The sequence below is a fragment of the Myxine glutinosa genome, chromosome 1 (genome assembly GCF_964187855.1).
Source record: "Myxine glutinosa chromosome 1, kmMyxGlut1.1, whole genome shotgun sequence".
Lineage (NCBI taxonomy): Eukaryota > Metazoa > Chordata > Myxini > Myxiniformes > Myxinidae > Myxine > Myxine glutinosa.
In genome coordinates, this window is record NC_136261.1 from 95,713,893 (window position 1) to 95,737,987 (window position 24,095).

At 43.2% G+C, this 24,095-nt stretch overlaps 1 protein-coding gene across 1 annotated transcript in view; it reads right to left on the reverse strand.

The window, feature by feature from the left end:
- LOC137426622 (cyclic nucleotide-gated channel alpha-3-like) overlaps window positions 1-24,095 on the reverse strand; it is a 75,281-nt gene that overhangs the window by 46,398 nt on the left and 4,788 nt on the right. The window contains exons 2-7 of the mRNA XM_068115330.2: window positions 20,321-20,434; window positions 17,246-17,364; window positions 17,031-17,108; window positions 16,703-16,870; window positions 11,391-11,495; window positions 5,168-5,274 (exon numbers count right to left, since the gene is read on the reverse strand). Coding sequence (XP_067971431.2) covers window positions 5,168-5,274; window positions 11,391-11,495; window positions 16,703-16,870; window positions 17,031-17,108; window positions 17,246-17,346 — 559 coding nt within the window. The 5' untranslated portion in view covers window positions 17,347-17,364; window positions 20,321-20,434. The remainder of the gene's footprint in view (window positions 1-5,167; window positions 5,275-11,390; window positions 11,496-16,702; window positions 16,871-17,030; window positions 17,109-17,245; window positions 17,365-20,320; window positions 20,435-24,095) is intronic.

Sequence of the window (24,095 nt, forward strand, 5' to 3'; positions counted from 1 at the left end):
ATGGGATTTATCAAATTAAGTTATGGAGTTTAAACAAAGTTACTGATAAACAGAAGGGAAATGGATAGTAAATAAATTCTTCAATGCTGGGTAAATTAAATGAGATATTACAAAGACTTATAAGAGCTATTGTTCTTCCTTATAGCAGTGGAAAAAGAAAAAATTAGATCCAACATAATGAATCTATAAATGAATGTGATAGGGATAATATCCTCAATTTGTGTTAATTATTTGATTGTGGGTAAAGGCATTATTTTATCGTAATGGATTGTTAACAGCAGCCTGCAATGTCCTGAGAGTGTGCATCCATGCAATTAGAAATCCCAGATTTGTTTTTACAAACAACATTTTGGTAGAGGTCTTATGTGAACGAGCACTTGCTTGGTAGATAAAAAGGTACTGCATGTTGGCAGCCACTTTTGCGGCCATTTAGGCCAAATAAATTGAGAGGAAATTGTAGTTAAATACGTAATTTACACATGGCTATTTGTAAAAGGGAAGTTGTGCGATGGGAAACATTTCTGAAGGTTTATTAAAGTGTTATAATATGACATGTGTCAAGGCAAACTATTGGATGGGAAAATTAGATCTGGTTATAGAATGAATTTATTGACCCCTTGAAGTTAATTCTTCAAATCATTGTTTCACTGGCATTTTGAGTTCACATTGGAAATAGTTTGGTCGAGCTTTGGTTAAAACCTTTGGTTGTGGTATTTTGGAACGAATTGACAGACCATAGGAAGTTGATAAGAATAGCAACAAATATGGACCCCAGGAGATAGGGGGATCAGGATAAGGCAAATAATCAGATTTATGTTACATATTAAGGGATTTTTCTTTAGTCACATTTTAAGAAGTTTGTTAGTTGGTATATAATGTTGAATGTCATTGACGTATAATTATGTTATGGGAATGGACATATACAAGGGGTAGCTCACATGTTTTACAATGGCAACATGAATACTGAGATTCAAAGATTGAATCAAGTGATGTTGCAAATGAATACAGTAGAGTTAAAGTAAGGGCATAACAAAATGTTGTGAATTGTGTCCGTTTTACAAGATCGATGAACTCATATCACCACAAGTTACACTGTTAAAGGAAAACAAAAAAAGTGGGGAGGACTATGATAATAATACATTATGCATAGTTTGCTTGTTTGCAAGATTTGTTGGGAATTAGATATTCCTGTTTGTGATTTCAATCATATATACTCATTATTAATGCATTTATTTTCTTTGAGTTGTGTTACAATACCTGCATGAGTTTAATTTTTGAATTATATGAACCTGAAAGCAATTGTGGATGCTATTCTTAGTTTAGTAATATAAAACACATACCTGATTTGAATATTATTCGTGTGAAGCTGTTGGAAGATATACATGATTAGTTAAAAAATATAGGGATTTCATGTTATGATGTACCCCATCTGATTCAATCTGTGTGGAGAGCAGATATAAATGTGGCTGAGTAAAGGGAAGACCAGACACATCCCAAATGGAGTGATAACGACATCTGGGAAGAAGCTTGAAAAAGGAAAATTTGTGAAAAATGAAGTTAATCCTGGCATACACCCTCCTTCTCAAAGAAGGATGAAGAAATACTCCTTTGTAAGATGGATGTTTACCTTCACCAAGGGAAAATTATGTGACCATTTGTCTGGGTCACACTGCAACATATGGAAAAGGGCGATCACTTACTTTTGTTCGAATATCTCGAACATTCATCACATCAGCAATTGCAGGACGACGACATTTTACCTGCAACTTCTACGGGATGCGGTGACGTGTGTCATTACTTCACCAACTTCCGGGGAGCCAGCATGGAGCTGCAAGCAAACAGCTGTGCCTTTTCCTTCACAACAGCTGTGCACGATTCTGCTGGGTGCTCCTGGTATGGACCATGGACAACTTGAGTACCATGGTCCCAACATCATCATTGCGGATGCATCCAGCATCCCTGCTCCACATCTTGCTGGCAAATCAACATCACATCAACACTTGCTCCATGCTCACGATGAGTGAGGAGGCAAGTCGACTATAACTGGATGGAGGCCTTGTTCAAATCTACTATGGCTCACAGCAAGAGTGGCAAGGATGCTGCATGGAGATCAGGGTCAGTCTATGACTCTGCCCAGCTATCACAACAGCAGAAAATCCTACGCAAATAGTGTAGGTGCTATGAAGACATCAGAAGGAAAATGTTTCATGCTGGAATTTCAAATACAAGTGATCAGCCCGTTTTCAAACAAAGAAAGTCAATATTTGATTGAAGGCAAACGTTTTGCCAAATGTTGCAGATGCTTTATTATTTTAATGATGAACTGAAATTATTGCGTTTTGGTAAAGGTGAAATGTTTTGTGATCTTTATGCAAATGAGTTGAATTGAATTATCAACATGGAAAGAGTCAATGAACAAGGAAATGTATTGTGATCAAAATTCTTCCAGAATGACGGTGTATGCCTCAGGAAATTCTGCTTTAGATTGAGCAGGCACAGTCTAAAGCACGCGCGATTGCACGACATACCTTTCAAGTGTGCATGCGTGGCGCTATGAGCGCGTGACATGCCCTTGGAAGGACACACATACAACACTATTCTTACTTGCTTATGAATAAAGCCCGCTGAGGCCTTGTCTCTCCGATACGTTGCCTCGTAGAGACAAAATTGGGGAGATGTCGAGATCATGCATTTAGTTATGCCTTTTGACTTATCTAATTACTGTTTGCTTCACAATGAAATGTAAAATTAAGGTTATTATCCTTTTACATGGCTTTTCGATTCGTTTTACAGCCACAACCAAACTTGCTTCAAGTTTGAAAAAAATGCTGCTGATAACACTTTCCAAACTGCTCGCTGTGAAAGCCTTCCCAAAAGGATATATCTTTTGCAACTCTTACCCTTGTCCAAACTCAAGGTCTGGTTAACATCTATGCTCTTCTCCCACACTTTCCCTTGGCTCATGCCAAATAAGATAGGACAAGGGTGGGGGGCTGCTCAGTCCATTTTTCCATCCTTTGTTTCCCAGTGCTGAGCATGCAAAAATAGCAGAGATTTCTATTTCATTTGAAAGTATTGTTACGGTTCTGAGTGTAAATATAACATCATTAAAGGTTAAAGGTTTGCCCCCATAGTTAGTCCACAAGCAACACGTAGGCCCCTTAGAACATTAGTTATGTCATAGTAAGTGTAAGAGTAGGCCATTTCCTTAGTGACATCTGCGTTGTGTAAGGAAATAATAAGCTTAGGTCCCGTTCATTTTGCGGCCACCCTCCAATCTACCTCGTTGGGCAGCATCCATCCCGCACCGATTCGGCTAATCCACCTCGTTTGCCAGCAGCGTTCGCTGCCCTTGGGTTTTCACTCGAAACCAGTCAAATGCCATGAGGTAGGCCTGGAAAGGGGGAGGAGTGCGAGGACGAGGTGTGGCCGCATCAAGCAGCACGTCCGAAGGCGGTGACGGTAAGGGCAACCACCAACCAGGGCTCGGTGGGCATGGCTTAAGAGGGCGTGGTAAGGGCGCATCTAGCAAGTGCTGGAAGGTTCGCTGAAAAGGCTATATAAGCGCGCGCACAACGCCCTTGAAAGGACGGACCTGGAGGACTGATGAGCGAGGGGCTTTTTGAGAGGACTGCAAAGAATCGCGCTTCGTGAATAGAACTTGCAGAGGATACGCCCACTGTAAAAGGATTTGGCCGATTTGCGCTCTGTGAGAGGACTCCTGCAGGAGAGGCGCTTTGCCAGTGAACTATATTGGGAGCGCATATAAAGCCCGGTTCATTTATTACGTACGCGACCGTAGTCGCAAGTAACCGCCCAGCCAGCCCTACCTTTCGCCCCGCATTTAACCCCGTAATTGTCCGATCCACGTCAACGACCCGCGGGGAGCTTCTGCCGCCCTGACCATCTCTTCGCGGTACGAGTCGGGGACCGGAGCGAACTGCCTGGACGCCATCACCCTGGACCATCAACCTGACCATCTGCAATCCCCGTGTGAGTGTCTGAGTGTGAAACGGGCCCGTGTCCTGGGATAAGTTAAGATTGTATTAAGCGGCACTGTGTGTTCTTCTTCTCCTTCCTGTACAAATTGTAAATAAACCAATTGTTATTCCTTGTTTCTTCCTAATTCGACCGTATCAGTGTTTTCCTCCATTGGGTAAGCGTGGCACGATTCGGAACCGCTCAGATCGGGTTTAGTCCTTGTTAACAGCTCGGATCACGGTTCGCTATCGCTCGGCGTTTCCACCTATAACCGTGATTCGGGCGGGGTTTATTTCCGTTGCTTCCTGGGCGGCGTTGGTAATTAGGTATTAGTGATTAGTCCTATGACCCTACCCAACGCTGACCGGAAGTGACGTCATAGCCCCGGATCCCGTCGGCTAGTAAAGGACAAGGGGACTAATCCCCCCTTGGTAAAGGGAAAGGCCGACGCCGAGATCCGCAACAGTATATAAAGAACACACTTCGTCGAGTTACTTTGAGACGGTCTGGGCGTTATACTGCTTGTTAAGCTGGATATCCCCAACGTCTCCCGCAGCTGTGTACGGATTTTAATAAACGCTTGTTTACTCCTTGATTTCTTGTTGTAGAACCTGGTTCGATTCCCGACACAGGCACACACAGGCACACACACACACACACACACACACACACACACACACACACACACACACACACACACACACACACACACACACACACACACACACACACACACACACACACACCTGGGAGGGCGCTGCGTTACACTTTCTGAAACCCGCAAATAAATGGAGATAACAAAGGGCGTGAAAGCCCTTTGACTATCCTTCATACAAAAGAGTTATGCAGGGGAGTGAAAAATATACAAAACAACAGATATTGGGAGTGAAAAATATACAAAAACAGTTTTTGGGAAGGTTTATCATAGAATTTCGCACACCATGAACCTATCGGAAGGTGAGAAAACAACAGCATCAAACCACAAGAGGTGATATATGTTAGTCCATTATCAACTATAAAAAAAAAACATAATTGTTGATATGTTTAGTGTTTTTACAACAATTACACTTTAAATTATATCATCCTTATTTTGTTTTTTTCTACTTCCATACAAAGCCGGAGTTGCTGAGCAGTGAGCAACCCTAAAACCGAGGGGCAGTATATCATGCTAGGTAAAATAACTTACATGTCCGAAGGCGCACAAAGATGTCCACAGCAAAGATGATGTCGGATGTATAGTCTAGAATTAACCATAAAGGTAAGTTGTCTGTCTGCAGCTCATCGAAGCAAGATCTGAGAAATTTATAAACAAGGAAACATAATTAAAACTGAGCATTTATACCAATGCAGAAGTTCACTGGGTTATATAGACGACAGTAATCGATGAATTAAGATATGCATATTGTGTGCATATATTGTTATAGGTTTGTCGGTCCAAGTCACGAGAGGCTTCTCGGATCCGCTTCCTGACCTCTGACCCTGAAGCTGACAATCCGCAGATAACTCTGCGGCACGACAGGTGGGTTGCTAAGCAATCATGGACTGAGATCTGAGACGATTGGTAAGAAACAGTTTATCAAAGAAATAGCCGTCTCTGCACTCTGTCCGCGCAGTGCTTGGCAGGATTCACCTCAAAGTTGCTCTCGGTCCAGCAGACCTCTCAAACCAACTCTACTTGAGCCACACCACACCAATCTGAGACGATTAATTTAGGTAGGGTGTTTCCTTCCAATTCCCTCATTACCTTCCCGTCAAATTAAGCCCCTTTCACTCCCCCCACCCTCCCCTCCAGTTAGGGAACTGTACTCTCAATGCACCGCTACTGCCAATCAAGAAAGGCCAAGCGACACCGCAAGTAGGACATTGATTAATCACCAACCATAACAAAACTGCAGGGCAGAACTCCCATCCACCATTTACATACTCTGTCTAACTAATGGAGAAGACAATCAGTCAGGTTGGAAACAGTTTATCAAAGATTTAGCAAAGGACGCGTATTTAGAGGCAAAGGTAGGTATTTACAAAGTGATAGTGGAGTCACAAAGAAAGATCTTACCCTTAAGCACACAAGCCCCTTAATCAGTCATCTTACCACAAATCTATACACACCGGCACCTCAATCATTCCAGGAAAAGGAGAGAAGAAAGGTTGACAGACAGAGGAGCAAAGTAGGTGGGGTGTGGAGTCTACCGCGGCCTCACCCATACGAACCTCACCCATGGTAAAGAACAGGGTTTATGGTGCGGGTGATTGAAGAGTGCAGGTGTGAGGTGCGGTGTATGTGGGTGCATGTAATGCAAACCCTGAAAAAACCGTTGTGGACTCGGTTGATACTCCACAACAGTGCAAGTCAATGAGTCATGTGCGCTGGAAGTTGCAAGGGTGTAGGATGCATGTGTAAGACGTATAAGAAGAGAAGGTAGTTCTGGGGAGAATAACTGTTTACCCTTTCTACACCCAGTTTATGGTTGGTTCTGCCAGGCACATAGGAGGTACTACTGTCCGTGTGGAGGTGGTGACCATGCCTGGTAGCCCGTCTCTGCACTCTGTCCGCACAGTGCTTGGCAGGATTCACCTCAAAGTTGCTCTCGGACCAGCAGACCTCTCAAACCAACTCTACTTGAGCCTTTCTCTTCAGAACTGGACTCGACTCTTAGCTCTCTCTTGAACTGGACTCCACCAGGGATTTTATCGCACTTGTCACCGCTGTCGCTTCTCACGTCCACTTTTCATGATCTGGTCACACCAATTGGCTGTAACTCTGTGATCCAGTCATGAATTGTTCCAGTTATGTGATTGGTGGGATGGCTGGTACAACTATGGCAGCGCTGGCAGTTTCACAGTGCAGCAATAACGCTCATAGCGCTGGCGGCTTGGCTCTGCTGTGATAAAAGAGGGCCCAGGTTCGATGTACGTTATTGAAGTCTTACCGAGTGGATTTGTGCGGTATGTGGTGTGTTTTGTAGTGAATGTGGTACAGGGTTGGAATCTGTAAAGAGTTGAGAAGTGTTTGAGAATATAATTTGAGGATGGAGATTGAGAATAAAGTTTTGAGACGACATCTTTCAGAATGAAGTGTGAAAATGGAGTTTGAGAATGGGTGTTTGAGAATGAAGTTCAAGTATGGAGTTGGAGAATGAGCAAGAGAACAATGGGGATGCTGCTAACTGCATTCACAATGCATCTTTCCATTCCACCAGAACGAAGGGGAGGGGTACGTTAGCTCAACAAAATTGTGACAAATATAACACTAGGGAAGCCTGATGTGTTGGAAGTGATTCCCTGGAGTCTTCCAAAATCGTAACAATATGCCACAAGTGTTTGCTCTTCAGCAATTGGAGGGAATAACTGATGAACTCTCACCCAATTAATTACTCCAGGTGGCTAGGATTATAAATAAGTTGACTCCCCTCATCCTCTTTGATCCAAAGAAAGATGCATAAAGCAAACATGAAAAGCTACACAAGAGAGGCCCTTTGGCCACATAGTTGATAGGCAATACTTTCTGGTGAAGGTCACACACACGGTGGCAGACGAACAGGATCTGCTGCCTTCAGGTCCCTTAAGGGATGGGATTGTGGACTACGTGATTTGATCTTTTTCAGGATGTTTTTAGTCTTTAGCAACAGTCATGACAGAGCATTCTAGCTGACATGCATGTTCTTTTCCATTTTGGAAGGTACTTACGGTTTCAATATTAATTTCTGGAGAGTCCAGTCTCCATGCTGCAAGGGTTTGCTCTTGACCCCTAACCCTTTTTCTTGACTGGTTACAGAATATGCACATTTTGGCAAACACTCCTGATGGGCGGCTTGCAGTCAATAAGACGCTCAAACTTCTTAGGAATGGGGATTCAGCCTTATGATCATCTTGTATTAGCTTATGATCATCTGTTTGCAATGTATTATGACTAAACCGTTTTTAACATGCGATGTGGTATTCATCATGTACTGATAGTTCACATGGCAAAGACGAAATTATTGAACAGTATATGGAATGTTTGACATTTGGCCGGCTTTTGCAAGCTCGGGACAAGTTGCATTTTTTTTTTTTTTGTTTTTGTATACAAAATCGAGGCTCGTGAAAGAGCAAACATTTATCACACAAACAAATCAAACAGACAAACAAACAAAGTGTATAAAAAGGGGAGCGGTAGACAAGATGGGGAGAGAAGGGGAAGCACATAAACACAACATTTGTGAGGGACATCGGGAATGTGTGGGAGGGAGAGGGCTTAGGGGGAGGCGGCGTGGGAAGGGGGGGGGGGGGGGGTGGGAAAAGTATAAACACAAGGACACCAAGGACTTCCAGGAAAGAAGTTGGTATTTCAAAAAAGAGGATTTGGGGTGAAATTAGCTGGGGGTAGAACAGATCAAGGTTTTGGATGGGGGAAGATAAGAGATGGTGGTGAACAGCTGTTTTAAAGACCTGGAGGGAGGAGTGGGATTGAAGGGAGTGGGGGAGTTTGTTCCACAGGTGGGAGAAAAGAGGAATGAAAGAGTGAAGGTGAGCAGAGTCTTGATTTTGGCAGTTTAACCATAAGAGGGTTGCAGGCAGATCTTGTGCGACCTTTAGGAATATTTGGGGGACAGAGCCCAGAGAGATGGAGGAGCAAGGCCGGAGAGGAGTCGGTAGAAGACGGAAAGACCACCAACCTGCCTGCGGTGAGTAAGTGGAAGGCCCTCGGAGGTAGCTTCATCACGGGAGATTCCAATGATTCTGAACGCTTTGGTTTCAACAGCGTGAAGACGAGCTAGGTTTGAGGCAGGAGCACCAGTCCAGAGGGGAGAGCAGTATTCCCTTGAGCTGCGGATGAAAGCCTTGTATGTGGTGAGGAGCTCAGGTGTGCCAAGGAAGGACTTCGCACGACGGAGGAGACTGGCGTTGGAGGCCAGATTTGAAATGTGGTTTTCCAAGGAAAGATCATGGCAGATAGTGAGACCCAAAAGCTTGAGTGACAGAACTTCTTGGAGAGGATTATTCAGAAAGTGGATGGGAGGGTTGTCCAGTCGGTCTTTTCGGAGAGACATCGTAAGAGGATTTGTCAGGATTGAAAGACATGTTCCATTTGTTTGCCCAGTCAGTGATTTTGTCCAGGTCTGCAGAGAGTGAGGAGGCTGCAGACTGCCGATCTGAGGGATGAGGAATGGAGCGGCAGAGAGTGGAGTCATCAGCAAAGAGATAGAGAGGATTTTCAAGAGAGTCGGAGAGATCATTGATGAAGACCAGAAAAAGCCCAGGGCCCAGAACACTGCCTTGGGGAACTCCAGCCTGAACAGGAAGAGGAGATGAGAGAAACCCATTCAGGGCCACACGTTGACTATGACTAGAGAGGAAGTCCACCAGCCATGCGTGGAGATTTCCATGGATACCAAAAGGAGGAGAGTTTGGTGAGCAGAGCGGGGTGCCAGACCGTATCGAAGGCACGTGATATATCGAGGGAGACAGCTCTAATTTCCTGTTTGGCATTGAGGACCTCCATCCATTGTTGAGACAGCAGAAGCAGCATGTCCAGAGTAGAGTAACCTGGTCTGGAACCAAATTGATGATCAGAGATCAAGCCATTGGAGAAGAGGAAAGATTTCATATCCGAAGCAATGATGGATTCCATGACTTTGCTGATAATTGGGAGAAGGCTGATTGGTCTGTAGTTACTAGGATCTGTTTTTGCACCTTTTTTGTGTAAAGCAGTGATGTTGGCTGATTTCCAAGCAGATGGCAGTTGACCTTGAGCAAAAGAGAGGGTGAAGAGAACAGAGAGAGGGAGTGAAAGAGCGGAAGAACAGGATTTTAGGACCCGTGGGCTGATGCCGTCAGGTCTAGTTGCAGAATCAGAGTCGAGGGTTGACAGAAACTTTTCCACCTTGTCAGGAGGAAAGGACACAGAGTCCAGGAGCAGCTGGGTACGACTGGGTACGGTGGGTACAGAGAGGGATGGGTTTGGGACACAAGATTTAGAGGCAAACACAGAGTTGAGGCATTCAGCTTTTTCATGTGCGGAGTCAGCTGTGTAGCCATTTGAGGTAAGGGAGGGGATGGGGGGGGTGTGGGGGGGGGAACAAACACCAGAAACAGATTTGACCAGACGCCACCAGGATTTGGAAGAGGGAGACAGATAAGAGAGTTCGGTCTTGAGAACGGAGAGATATTGTTTCCTGGCTCTCCTGAGGATGAACACACTTGTTTCGGGCTTTGTGAAAGGAAATGAGATTTCCTTCCGTTAGATTTGCTTTCCAGGAGACGACGGCAAGTTGTTTCTGGGCAACAGCCTCACCACAAGATTCCGTGTACCATGGACGGGAGGAGGAGTATGACAACTGAAGACGAGATGGGATAAATCTGTGCATGAGAGAGAGCAATTTACTTTAGAAGAATTCCCAGGATGAGTTGATGTCAGAGGTGGTAGACCAGTCCAGATGATTGATGGCTGCTTGAAGACCGAGCCAGTTGGCCTGAGTGAAATGCCAGACTCGTCGATGCTGAGGAGGCTCCCTGAGAATGGTCAGAGAGATGGCGGCAGTTGAGAATTCCCTCATAGGTTAAATCGACGTATATATCCTCCTTCACATGAATGATACACGAGCGATTCGTCACCATGCTATTGGGGTTTGCATGGGGTTTGCATGGGGTCCAGTGTCCAGTAGCAGTCAGATCCACTCAACCAATCAGATACACTCACCTTACATCAGAGCGAGATGTTTGGTCACATGGACACAGATTGTTTAACCACAATATGGGGCTGTTCAAAAATTACGTAATGCTATTTTTAGGGAGGCATAGACCGGGCCTGCTGACGGGCTTGATTAATCCATCGGATGGACGTTAAGCTGGTGACCCATCTGATAGCATTTGTTGCATGTTAAAGATCTCTCAGCGTCTTTCATAAAGAGTAGGACAAATGTGTGTCATCACCAGCACCCTTGCTAAATTCCAAATTCAGGCCACCTTCAGACAAACGTCAGGCCTGGCTAGCTAGATCGTGAAAGACTCGGGCCAATAACCTTCCCCGATTATCCCACGAGAAGGTGGGAATAATTGTTGCCGTTAAAGAAGAAACAAACAATAAGTGACACACTAATCCAATCCCAAAGAAAGTTGACGAAACAGGTTTTGTGCATTCACAAGTTTGCAGAGGTTATACTGTTGACAGCTCTATGAGAAATCAGAAGGAAACCAAGTAATTTGCCAGTGTACCAGCAAACAACCACCTTAGCTAGGAGGAAAGGTACAGATATGATGAGAGCAAATTTGTAGTAGGGGGCAGGATTTGTATTATACCGTGTCGAAATTACTGCAATATAATGGAAAAACAAAAATGGCTGTTGGCTGGTGGGATAAGTTGAGTCATGAGTTAAAGTACATGTTGGAACAAAGATGTGAATGGGTTATTTGGTGTTTGAAAAACGTACCTACAGATCAGCATGCACCAGTTGTACAGAATCGGTACCGTCACCACCGTGAGCCACCGGTAATACTTGTTGCTTGCTGGGTCCACAACAAACACCTTTTTCTTCCTAGATACACACAGAATAATTATTTATTTATGTATATGTAGAGATCATGACTCATGGAAGCACTGATGGCAGAGGGGTAAGATGCCAACACATCAACCATGAAGCAGAAAGCAACTGGAGGGTAGATTTCGGTTAGGAATGTACAGACGGGAGGCATAAAGACATGACAAGGAAACAGGATAGGATAGTATAGGGTAGATTAACCCAAGATAGCATTTCTCTAATTGTACACCGCACCTTTCCTATGCCATCTTCAGGCGCTGCATAACGTCATTGCCAGGCACCGAAGGGGGCTCGGTAATGACGCAAGCTGAAAGGGAGTACTCAGTTTTCACTCTGGTTGTTTTCTTGTTACTTGCAAAATCGAAGATTTTTCAAGTATATTGGTCGGTTGCGTTTGTGGTTCTGTCTGTCTGTTTGTTTGTCACCGGCCTACAGGTCACAATTCAAAACCGATAATCACGAAACTTCACCAAGTTGTATAGATCGTCCCAATTGAGAAGCCTATTGTTTTTGGGGTCAAAAGGTCAACATCGGCCAAAGGTCACCAACTTTGCCAAATTTCTAAAATACTCAATTTTCATCCGATTGACTTGAAATTTGAAGAGGACTTGCATATCTGGTCACTGAATTCAACCACAAATTAGATTGTAGGTGAACATAGGCCAAAAGGTCAACATAGGCCGAATTTCTAAAATCACCAATTTTCATTTGATTGACTTGAAATTCGAAGAGGATTTACATATATGGTCACTGAATTCAACCACCAACTATTTTTGAGGTCAACATAGGCCAAGTTTTTAAAATCCTCAATTTTAATCCAATGGACTTGAAAATTGAACAGCATTTGCACATTGAGTCACTAAATAGAGAAACTAACTATTTTTGAGGTCAACAGGTCAACGGTCACCTCAAGGTCAACCTTACAAAATCATTTTTCATCTGAAAAATCGTCACTTTTCTTCCTGTTGACCCGAGCTTTGATCAAGATTGTCAATTTTAATCTTGATGAAATGGACAATTTGCTGTATCAATGGAATTTTTTTTCTTGGGGGCGGGGGGCGGATTTTGCAAGTATCGTGCTCCGCATGAGGTCTTCTTGTTTGTTTGTTTGTGTGGGCGATATCTCAGCCATCCTTTGAGCTAGGAAGCTGAAATTTTGGCACAATAGTGAACAGGTACTTTGTCAAAAACTATTTTTGGTTTTTTGATTAATCAATTAATTGATGAGTTATTTAATTATTAGCAATTAATTAAGTACTTATACATTTCCTTTCTCTTCTGGCCATTATCTCAGGCACCTTTTGAGTTAGGAAGCTGATATTTGGACATGCCAATGACCAAGTGATTTGGCTGCCAAGGCTATTTTTACCTTCGCAAAAGCGGAAGGTTATGTTTTGATCGCTGTGTATTTATTTGTATGTCTGTGTGTGTGTGTGTATGTTATTCGCATAACTCAAAAAGTATTCAACCGAATTGCATGAAATTTGGTGGGATGATTGGTTATTATACGGGACACATTTGATTAGATTTTGGGAGCAATCGGGTCAAAGGTCAAGGTCAAGGTCACGAAAAGGTCAAAATCGTATTTTTACCAAGTACAGAACAGTAGCTGCGGCGAAGGTATGCGCTCTACCGAGTGCCCGTTCTAGTTGATTTATTGATTAATCAATTAATTAATTATTCGATTAATGACTACATTAAATTTTTTAATTACAGATTCTGATGAAATGGTGGTGGTTTATGTGTCTAATCAATCAAACGAATTGATTAATTATTTTATTTTTTATGATTATTATTTATTTCTTTTATAAGCGACAAAGCAATAAAGAGTAGAAAAGTGGCAGGGCCGGCGGGAGTTGTGGGAGATATGTTGAAGGCAGCAGGAAGTTGGGGTGTGAAGAGAATGACAGAGATCTGTAATCTGGTGGTGAAAGAAGGCCGCATTCCAGTGGATTTGGAACTGAGTACCCTCGTCCCTCTATACAAGGGGAAAGGTGACCCTCTGGAGTGTGGCTCGTACCGAGCGATAAAGTTATTGGAGCATGGAATGAGGTATTGGAAAGGGTGTTGGAGAGGATAAGGAAGAAAGTGAAGATCGACGAAATGCAGTTTGGATTTATGCCAGGAAGAGGAACGACAGATGCGCTTTTCATTGTGAGGCAGTTGCAGGAGAAGTACATGTAGAAGAGGAAGAAGTTGTTTTTTGGGTTTGTTGATCTGGAGAAAGCATTCGATAGGGTTCCATGCAAAGTATTGACATGGGCATTGACGAAGTTAGGAGTGGAGGAATGGTTGATCAGTCGTGATGGCAATGTACAAAAGAGCGCGCACAGCTGTAAGGACGAAGGACGGGAACAGTGGTGAGTTTGAGGTGAAGGTGGGAGTGCATCAGGGGTCGGTACCAAGTCCACTACTATTTGTAGCTGTGATGGAGGTGCTGGCTCAGAACGTAAAGGAGGGTTTACCGTGGGAGTTGTTGTATGCAGATGATCTGGTGTTGATTGCGGAAAGTATGGATGGACTGAAGGAAAAGATGAACAAGTGGAAGGAATGTATGGAGTCAAAAGGTCTGAAGGTGACTATCAGAAAGACGAAGGTGATGGCAAGTGGTGAAGCATGTGGTGAGGTGGAAAGAACTGGGAAGTGGCCCTGTGCTGTGTGCAGGAAGGGTGTCAGAGTGAACTCCATTCAATGTACAATGTGCGCAGAGTGGGTTCATCAAAAATGTAGTTGTCTGAGAGGGTCATTAACCAGTGTGGCAGCTACATTCAAATGTAAGGTGTGCACAGAGGGAGCTGCAGATGGAGGAAATGTTGAGTTGGATCTTGGAGACGGCATGAAGCTGGAAGGTGTGAAAACATTTTGCTACCTCGGAGACATGGTGAATGGAGAAGGTGGATCAGACTCGGCAACGGTTGCTGGAGTGAGATGTGCATGGAAGAAGTTTTGGGAACTGAGTGGCGTGCTGATGAGGAGGGGAGTGTCGTTGAAGCTGAAGGGAAATGTGTATGCTGCATGTGTGAGAAGTGTTATGATTTATGGGAGCGAGACATGGGTAATGAACGTAGAGCAGCAACGAAGGTTGGAAAGGGTGGACATGCGAATGGTTCGATGGATGTGCGGAGTATAGTTGAGAGAGAGGAAGATAAATGATGAATTGCGAAAGATGATGGGAATAGAGCCTGTGATTGATGCTGTGAAGAGGAACAGGTTGAGATGGTTTGGTCATGTGTTGAGGAAGGATGAAAGTGACTGGTTGAGAAGAGTGATGGAAATGAATGTAGAAGGAAGTAGAGGACGGGGAAGACCAAGAAAGACTTGGCTAAAGATGGTGGAAGAAGAAATGCGGGCAAGGGGGTTAACAAGGAGAGATGCAGAAAATAGGGCAAGATGGAGAAGATTGTCATCGGGGACCGCAAGGCTCTAGAGGCTCTAGACCGCAAGGCTCTCGAGGACCCCGCTCTAGCAGGGAAAATGGCCTTAAAATGCATGTTGTTGTTGTTGTATTATTTATTTATTTTCATTATTAATTATTTATTTATTTTATTTCTCATCTGGGCAATATCTCAGGCACCTTTTGAGCTAGGAAGCTGATATTTGGACATGATAATGACCAAGTGATTCGGCTGTAAAGGGTATTTTTGATTTATTGATTAATTAATTAATCGATTAATTATTTAATTATTCAATGAATGACTTAATTAATTATTTTTTTAAAGTTAGATTCGGATGAAATGGTGGTGGTTTATGATGTGCAATTGATTATCTAATTAGCCTATTATTAGCCTATTATATATTATTATTAGCCTATTAGCCAATTGATTAGCTATTTAATTTTTTTTATGATTATTATTTATTTATTTTCATTATTAATCATTTATTTATTTTCTTTCTCATCTGGGCAATATCTCAGGCACCTTTTGAGCTAGGAAGCTAATATTTGGACATGACAGTGACCAGGTGATGTGGCTATAAAGGATATTTTTGATTTATTGATTAATCATTTAATCGATAAATTATTTATTGATTAATCAATAATTAATTATTTAATTTTTTTATTAATGACTAATTTAATTACATTTCTAAAAGGTACATCTTCGGATGAAGCACTAGTGGTTTAGTTATGCTATTAGCAAATTGATTAAGAAAATATTTTATGATAATCTTTTATTGATTTTAATTATGCAATTAATCAATCAATTACTGTACACCTCTCCCTCCCAATGCACTATCTTTGAGCTGCACCGCGGTATTGCCGGGTGCCGGAGGCATCCCGGCAATGCGGTGCTGTCGGATATTTAATTATTTGGCATGGGGGCGTGTACTTTGAAAGTATCTTTACTTGTTTTAATTTTTAACTGCTCTATAAATAATAAAGGGGGTATATTAACATACACAAATAAGAGGAATTAAAGGAATGCATGAAGAAGCAATAATCAAGAGTGTGAATAAGTCTACAGTAATTGCTTTTAATCGGGTAACATGAATTGCAAGTACATCCATGTCATTTACAATTATTGATTGTGTCGATGCACCTCATCTTAAATAACTATTCTCTCATGCTTATACATTTGCAATCATCTAAATATTATATACAGAAAATGGTGAATTGTAAACACCCAATCCCACTCCAAAAACCACCTGTTTTATCTCATAACCCCACAACGCGCTCCAGTTTAATAATATACAAAATATATCTTTATAACAACACAGGCACCTCCTCTAATCTTCAGCAATCAACTTTTGCTTGTCCTTGTCAATCTTCATATTCATGTAAATTTCACCTTATCCTTTTCAGCATGCACAGCAATAATCACGTGTTTGTCCACATTCATTCATTCATTCATATTGTCCAATCCTTAGTTGTCACCTCCTTTCTATTGGATGAGACACACTTGCCAACAATCACTCGTTATCATCAGGCTTTGTTCAGTTCAATTTACTTTTTTATGCAAGTGGTGCTACTTCATTATTCAGTGAAATCTGCACCTACTTTTACCAACTTTTCTTTTTTCCCCTATTTATTCCTGTTTTCCGTTATAAATTATCCTTTACTTTTCCTGGTGTACCAATGATTCCATCATTATTTGCTAGTAAATGTATTTGTTTAGACTGCCCTTGCTGTCTTGGTTTTTATTTGTCTCACTTACCTACTCTCCAACCCCAACCCAACCCTAATTTTTCCAATACTCTTTTCCACCTACTTCTCCTTTCCTTTGGCTGGTATGGTGCCATTACTCGCACGACTAGATGCTCCTCCAGCATCTTTCATGTCAGGGCGGCGAAACCGCTCGAGGAAAGAATCTGGCCTGGACAGCTCCGAATGGCTTCTTCCAGCCCATTGTCGCACACTTACCACCAAGCGAGCCAACCTGCAACAGAACATTCAACAGTGTTCCATTCTCAATCCGATGTCATTGTCTCTTCACAGCAAAAACGCCATCACTCAGGTTAGCCACAAAACACAACATAAGAGTACCCGTTCCATTAGGTTGATTGATGACAAAATATAATCTATGATCAAATGCTCACCTTGAAAGTGCACCAGGTGCACGTAGTCCTGTACTGCCCACGTGTCTCAGTTCTGAACTTGTATCATCGTGTGTGGACCTACAGGGAAAAATAATTTCCTTGGAAGCAATATGGGCCTGAAAATGTTCAAGAGTGTAGACTGCAATGACTGAGGGGCATAGGGACGATATGATTTACACTGAGCAGATAAGACAAACTACATCTTAGTCCCCCACCTTGCCGTTTGGTTTTCTGTATCTCCCTCATCATCACTTGTTTTCACAGAAAGTTGCTGTTGTGGTGGATTGCTGCGATGCGTATTTATTTTCTGCGCCATTCCAATGTTTGCTTGTGCCTGCATGCCATATAAGTTAAAGGTTTTGGGTTTTCACTGCAGTGGATAGTTTGAAATCATGCATTGTAAGCAGCGGTTATACATGGTGACAAGCTCGCAACTCTCCATTCAACACCTGTAAATATTGTCAGGCGGACCCTTAGGTTAATACCAGGGCTCGCGGATGGACCAGAACGGCTTTAACTGAGGCGACGACGAACTTGGATTCGGCTAGAAAACGCGGGAGGAAGAAGGGAAATGGAAGGCTGCGGCAAAAGCACTTACCTGGAGCGCGCCTTAAATCCTGCGGGGAATTAATGAACCGAACTCGACAAACACAAGATTTCAAATGTACAAAAAGAAAGATTTATTAAACGGAACCCGAAACAATGAACGCGACGGTAATCAAATAAAAAGCTTAATTTGGGATCCCACACACCAGACTTTAGAAACGAACAAGGGAATATGAATTAATAAAAGAAAAACGTTTGTTATGTAATGTAAAAGTAATGTAGTGTGCAGTCTTATCTGTCTGTCGGTTGCAGTGTAACACGGCCTCGCGCGGCCCTCTCCGTCCGCCTCCGAGCACCATCAGGCCTCGTCGGTTCAACGGCACACCACGAGGTCCCTCGCTCCAAGCTCCAAAGCACCGAGCACCACGCGTCCAACGCTCTAGAAGCACCACGCAGCCCAAAGCACTGCCAGCGATCTCCAACTTCGAGCACAAACTCAGAACCAAGAAGAACAGCAAAAAGGGGAGAGGGCGCAAGTGCGACTGCACGCTATGAGCCAAGTCCAAGTCCAAGTGCCGAGCACTCCTCCAAACCAAGCCCAAGTTCGCTCTCTTTATAACCTTCCCGGTGACGTCAATCTTGGCGCGCTCCCCAATCAGCGTCGCGTAGCTTCCCGCCAGCCACCGAACCTTCCAGCGACTTCCCTCCAATGTACAACCTCCTTCTTAATTGCGTCTTCGCGCCTCCCGCACTGTTTGGCTGGAGGTTCGCGCCTACCGCGCTGACCAATCACGGTTCCCTGTAGCGTGGTGATAGCGCGTAGGGTGTAGCGTGGTCATAACACGTGCTATTCGAGGTGGATAGGCCTGCCGGAGGTGTAGGTGGTAGCGGCCATCATCGGCGGTGTCCAGGCCTGGTTTCCTGTCCGTTTTCTTCCAAAGTCACCATCAGGGAAGGGAATTATTTAATGTTGCGCTAGGGACCTAACTAAGTGTCTACAGGTGTGCATTGCCATAAGGGACAAAGGTTTGATTACCAGGTTTGACACACAGGGGCATTATTCTTAATCCCTATACCATCTAACACTCGAACATCCTGGTATGTTCACAAGCAGACATCTTAACTCGACAGACCAGACTAAACATGGAACTTATTACAGGTAGATTCCCTATCACGACAGTCGGATACCTACCTACACAGATCCATCTGGCTCTAGATATTGTTTTACCCCCAGACATAACAATATTATCATGTCCAGCTAACTTAAATGATTTTTGATGCATTTTGGGAAGTACTTACTGCCTTTCATAATTAGCACTTTAGTGCCCACCCCAAATTACCCTGAAGGCATTGAGTCAATCACAATGTGGGAAGGACCAACACATGAAGACCAGACCAGGTGAGACGGCAAATTACTCCTTCCCTTAAAGTCACAAATGAGCCAACTGGGTTTTTATTTACAATCCAGAAGTGACATGGTAATTCTCTAGAATACAAATCTAGGTCTAGAATACAAATTTATAATACCACTGCCTGCAGCTGGATTTGAATCCACAACCTAAAGATGCCAGACCATTGTCCGAAACGCACGCACGCACACATTATAAAGAGAAGAGATAAGAAAAGTATGGCCCGAGACAACAACATACAGTCGCACAGGACACATAGTCTGTAGCGAAGCAACTGCTTTGGGTGGCCTTATGCCTTTAACAGCAAGACTAGACAAATTATAATATACTAGGGCATGCCCGTACTATATATATGCCCGTACTATATATCTATCTAAAATTATATCCCCCCCCTCTATTTACATGAAATGGTTTGGTCCATTCGCAACGCCAAAGCGAACGGCGAACGGCTTGCGAGTACAGTGACAATCCCCCCCCTCTATTTACATGAATGGTTTGGTCCATTCGCAACGACCACAGAACCCCCCCCTCTATTTACATGCAATGGTTTGGTCCAAAGCGAACGGCTTCCGGAGTTTGGTAAAGAAATCGCCATCGCGTGCACAAACGCGCAGGAAAGCGAATGAATCGCAAATTCGTTTTTATTAGTTTTAAAACGTAGTTTAACGCCAACATAGTTTGCAAACGTGAAATAAATGAATACGCTCTCAAATGTGCCATCCGAGGCAGAGTGTGTCCTCCACGTTCGGCACACGCGATCGTTCGCTGCTCTCTGATTGGTTGAATCGTTTTTTGGACATAGCTCGGTAAGTAATTGTCCGATTAATATGAAACCTTGAAAAGGCACATCCTCGGGTCCCCAGCAATATACCTGGCAAGTTAAAAGTATATCGGACCCGTGGTTGTCGAGAAACAGCGGTCACAGACAAACAAACGTACAGACAGACAGAGATTACTGGAATTATAGATAGAGGATTAATCATGTCAAACTTCAACATAAAGCACAATCGAGGTATAAAATCAACATGCAGTTAAACTAGACCTCAACCTCCCCACACTCCTGTATACAATCTTGTAGTTAGATCAGACAACCCAATGGACAAATACACACAAGAATAGGCAAGGATGATTTCGAGATGACCTACATTTGAGGAACAAAATCCACTTCGAGATACATTGCTTGTTTATCCTTTACATGCCGTTAAGGGCCTAAGGCCTCTCCAAAGCAGTTGCTTGGCTCTGGGTACAATTCTAGATGGGCCACACTCCAACACAGGATAGTCGACTGAGAATGCATGAATATGGAATTTGTTTAGGTTGCCAGCGATAGCTCACCTACTCTTCACGAAGGACACCGTGGGATCTTTGACTTCCACCAACTAATGCCAAGAAACGGGATACCCAGTTTAACATCCATCTGAGGGCCGGCACACACAACGATGGATCGCCCTGGATGCAAAACATAAGGATAAGAGTTTATAGCTGGTTTGAGATTCTAAACGAAGCTAAACAGTTCTGAGGTGACTGTGCATATAGACCAGGAGCCCAGAAGGTTTATTCAAGTGAAAAGCGCCGAAGCAACTGACCACATGGGTTGAAAGGGTTCTACCCCCACATCACAAAAATGCATTGCTGCCGGGTCAGGGCCGATGCCTTCCCGCCCAAATCGCCCAAAATAGGGACGCCATTACCGAAAATCCTATTTTCTTCAATATCTGGAAAACTATACATGGGAGTATCACAAATCTGCTGTCTACACCCATGTTTTCATGGTCAATCATTACAAAAATGCATTTCTCCTTGGTCAAACCCAAAAGCGCCCAAAGTAAGGATACCATTGTTAAAAGATCATACTTTCCTAATTATCTGGAAAACTGTGCATGATAATACCATATGAAAAAACAGTGTTTAGTGTTTAGACTTGTGTGTGTGTGTGTTTGTGTGACTTGTGTGTTTAGACTTGTGTGTAAAACAGTGTTTAGTGTTTAGACTTGTGTGTGTGTGTGTTTGTGTGACTTGTGTGACTTGTGTGTTTAGACTTGTGTGTAAAACAGTGTTTAGACTTTAAACACTTTTCTAAACACTATCTTGCACCACGTTTCTAAACATGTTTAAATTTATGCTAAACATGTTTAGGAAGTTGATGGCTTGTGTTTATTAAACAGACGGTGTTTATGAATTTGACATTTGTGTTTAGGTTTTAAACATTTTTAGAAACGTTGTGCAAGAAAAGTGTTTAAAGTCACAAATGACGTGTCTACACCCGTTTTCATGGTCAGTCATTACATTGACAACATTTACAGTTTAAAATATCTAGTTCACCATGCATTACCTCAACAATGGTGTATTATGGTATTTCCATCCAACTTGTGTCCTTAACTCACAACTTGCAGAACTCTTCTTTGAATGATCCATTTTTTATTAACTCTGTGCCACTCTGCCGCTGAGCCTGATCAGGCCCGGTAATTACAAATGCTTGAGAAGTAGTTGAACGACGCAGGTTTCGCTCAGCATCTTTGATGGACGGTGACTGGTACTTGTCAAATACTAAGTGGAAATAATGGTAAATTTGAATTATTTGATCCCATAAACCTACCCATTGGCACCAAAATAACTGTACTAGATGCTGTACTAGAATCTGAGATGTAGTTATTTTTATGTAAAAATGGCGGACATTTTAAATGGCGGACATTTGTCCGTAAATGGCGGACGTAAAAATGGCGGACATTTATGGACATTTAAATGTCCGTAAAAATGGCGGACATTTATGGCGGACATACAAACATAACATTCACAATGTCCGCCATGTAAAAATGGCGGACATTGTGAAATTCAAAATGTACACCATTGGAATAATAGAAAAAAAATGACACCAACCCAGCTGTGTTCCTTGGGGTTTAAGGAAATCAAAAACATTGGTGCAACTAGTATAGAAAATTTTGCAATAAAATCAAGCCATGTTACATAACACCATGTACGGTACAATATAATACACCATTGTTTAGATAATACATGGTGAATTTAGTCATTTTTAAAGCACTGCAATTGTTGGCAATGTAATAATTGACCATGAAAACATGGGTGTAGACACATCATTTGTGATATTCTCATGGATAGTTTTCCAGATATTGAGGAAAGTAGGATTTCAGCAATTTTTTTTTTTTTTTTTTTTTTTTTTTTTTTGTATACAATATCGAGGCTCGTGAAAGAGCGAACATTAATCACACAGAAAGACAAACCGACACATAAAACATATAACATAGGGAGCGGTAGACAAGATGGGGAGAGAGGGGGAAGGACACAAACACAACATTTGAGAGCAGGGACCGAGAGACATGGAGACATCGAGAGATCTGAGAGAGGGCGAGGGCTTTGGGGGGGGGGGCGTGGGAAGGGGGCAGTGGGAGAGGTATAAAACATATGGACACTGCCAGGACTTCCAGGAAAGAAGTTGGAATTTCAAACAAGGTGGATCTGGGGTGAATTAGCGGGGGTAGAAAAGATCAAGGTTTTGGATGGGGGAAGATAAGAGATGGTGGTGAACAGCTGTTTTAAAGACCTGGAGGGAGGAGTGGGATTGAAGGGAGTGAGGGAGTTTGTTCCAGAGGCGGGAGAAAAGAGGAATGAAAGAGTGAAGGTGAGCGGAGAGCCGAGATTTCGGCAGTTTAACCATCAGAGGGTTGCTGGCAGATCTTGTGCGACCTGTAGGAATATTTGGGGGACAGAGCACAGAGAGAGCTGGGGGTGCAAGGCCGGAGAGGAGTCGGTAGAAGACAGAAAGACCACCTACCTGCCTGCGGTGAGTGAGTGAAAGGCCCTCAGAGATAGCTTCATCGCGGGAGATTCCAATAATTCTGAAAGCTTTGGTTTCAACAGCGTGAAGCCGAGCTAGGTGTGAGGCAGGAGCACCGGCCCATAGGGGAGAACAGTATTCCATTGAGCTGCGGATGAAAGCCTTGTATGTGGTGAGGAGCTCAGGTGTGCCGAGGAAGGACTTCGCACGACGGAGGATGCCCAGTCGGCGACTGGCTTTGGAGGCCAGCTTGGAAATGTGGTTTTCCCAAGAAAGATCATGGCAGATAGTGAGACCCAAAATCTTGAGCGACAGAACTTCTTGGAGAGGATTGTTGAGAAAGTAGATGGGAGGGTTGTCCAGTCGATCTTTTCGGAGAGACATAGTAAGAGTGTGAGATTTGTCAGGATTGAAAGACATGTTCCACTTGTTTGACCAGTCTGTGATTGTTTCCTTACTTTGAGCGATTTTGGGCGGGAAAAATATGACCCTTACTAAGGAGAAAACTGCATTTTTGTAATGTTTGACCATGAAAACATGGGTGTAGACAGCAGATTTGTGATACTCCCGTTGTCCAGATATTGAGGGAAATAGGATTTTCAGCAATGGTTTCCTTACTTTGGGCACTTTGGGTGCTTTTGGGCAGGAAAGACACAACCCTGGCTAAGGAGGAATGCATTTTTATAATGATTGACCATGAAAACATGGGTGTAGACACTAGATTTGTGATACTCTCATGTATAGTTTTCCAGATATTGAAGAAAATAGGATTTTCGGTAATAGCGTCCCTATTTTGCACGATTTGGGCGGGAAGGCACCGGCCCTGACCCGGCAGCAATGCATTTTTGTGATGTGGGGGTAGAACCCTTTCAACCCACGTGGTCAGTTGCTTCGGCGCTTTTCACTTGAATAAACCTTCTGGGCTCCTGGTCTAATACCTTAAGGACTTAGGTTAATCTGGCAGTCCACTTATTGTTAAACCAGATGCAGAAAATGTGGTTGCATTAGACAACTTTGTCCAACTGTGCTTAAGGCCATAATATTAAGGCAGGTCACCAGGGAACACGATATTGAAGTTGGTTTGCGGACACGGTCATGCACGCATGCATGCATGCATGCATGCAAACACACACACACGCACGCACGCACGCATGCACGCACACACACACTCCTGCAGGAATGGACAAGGCCAAAAATGATAATTCCCAACATGTTTAGCCCATACTCCAACGTAGTAGAAGGCAGGGTTTTGTAATGGCGTGTATGTGTACACGTTCATGGACTTAGGTTAATCATAATATACAAACATAATATATA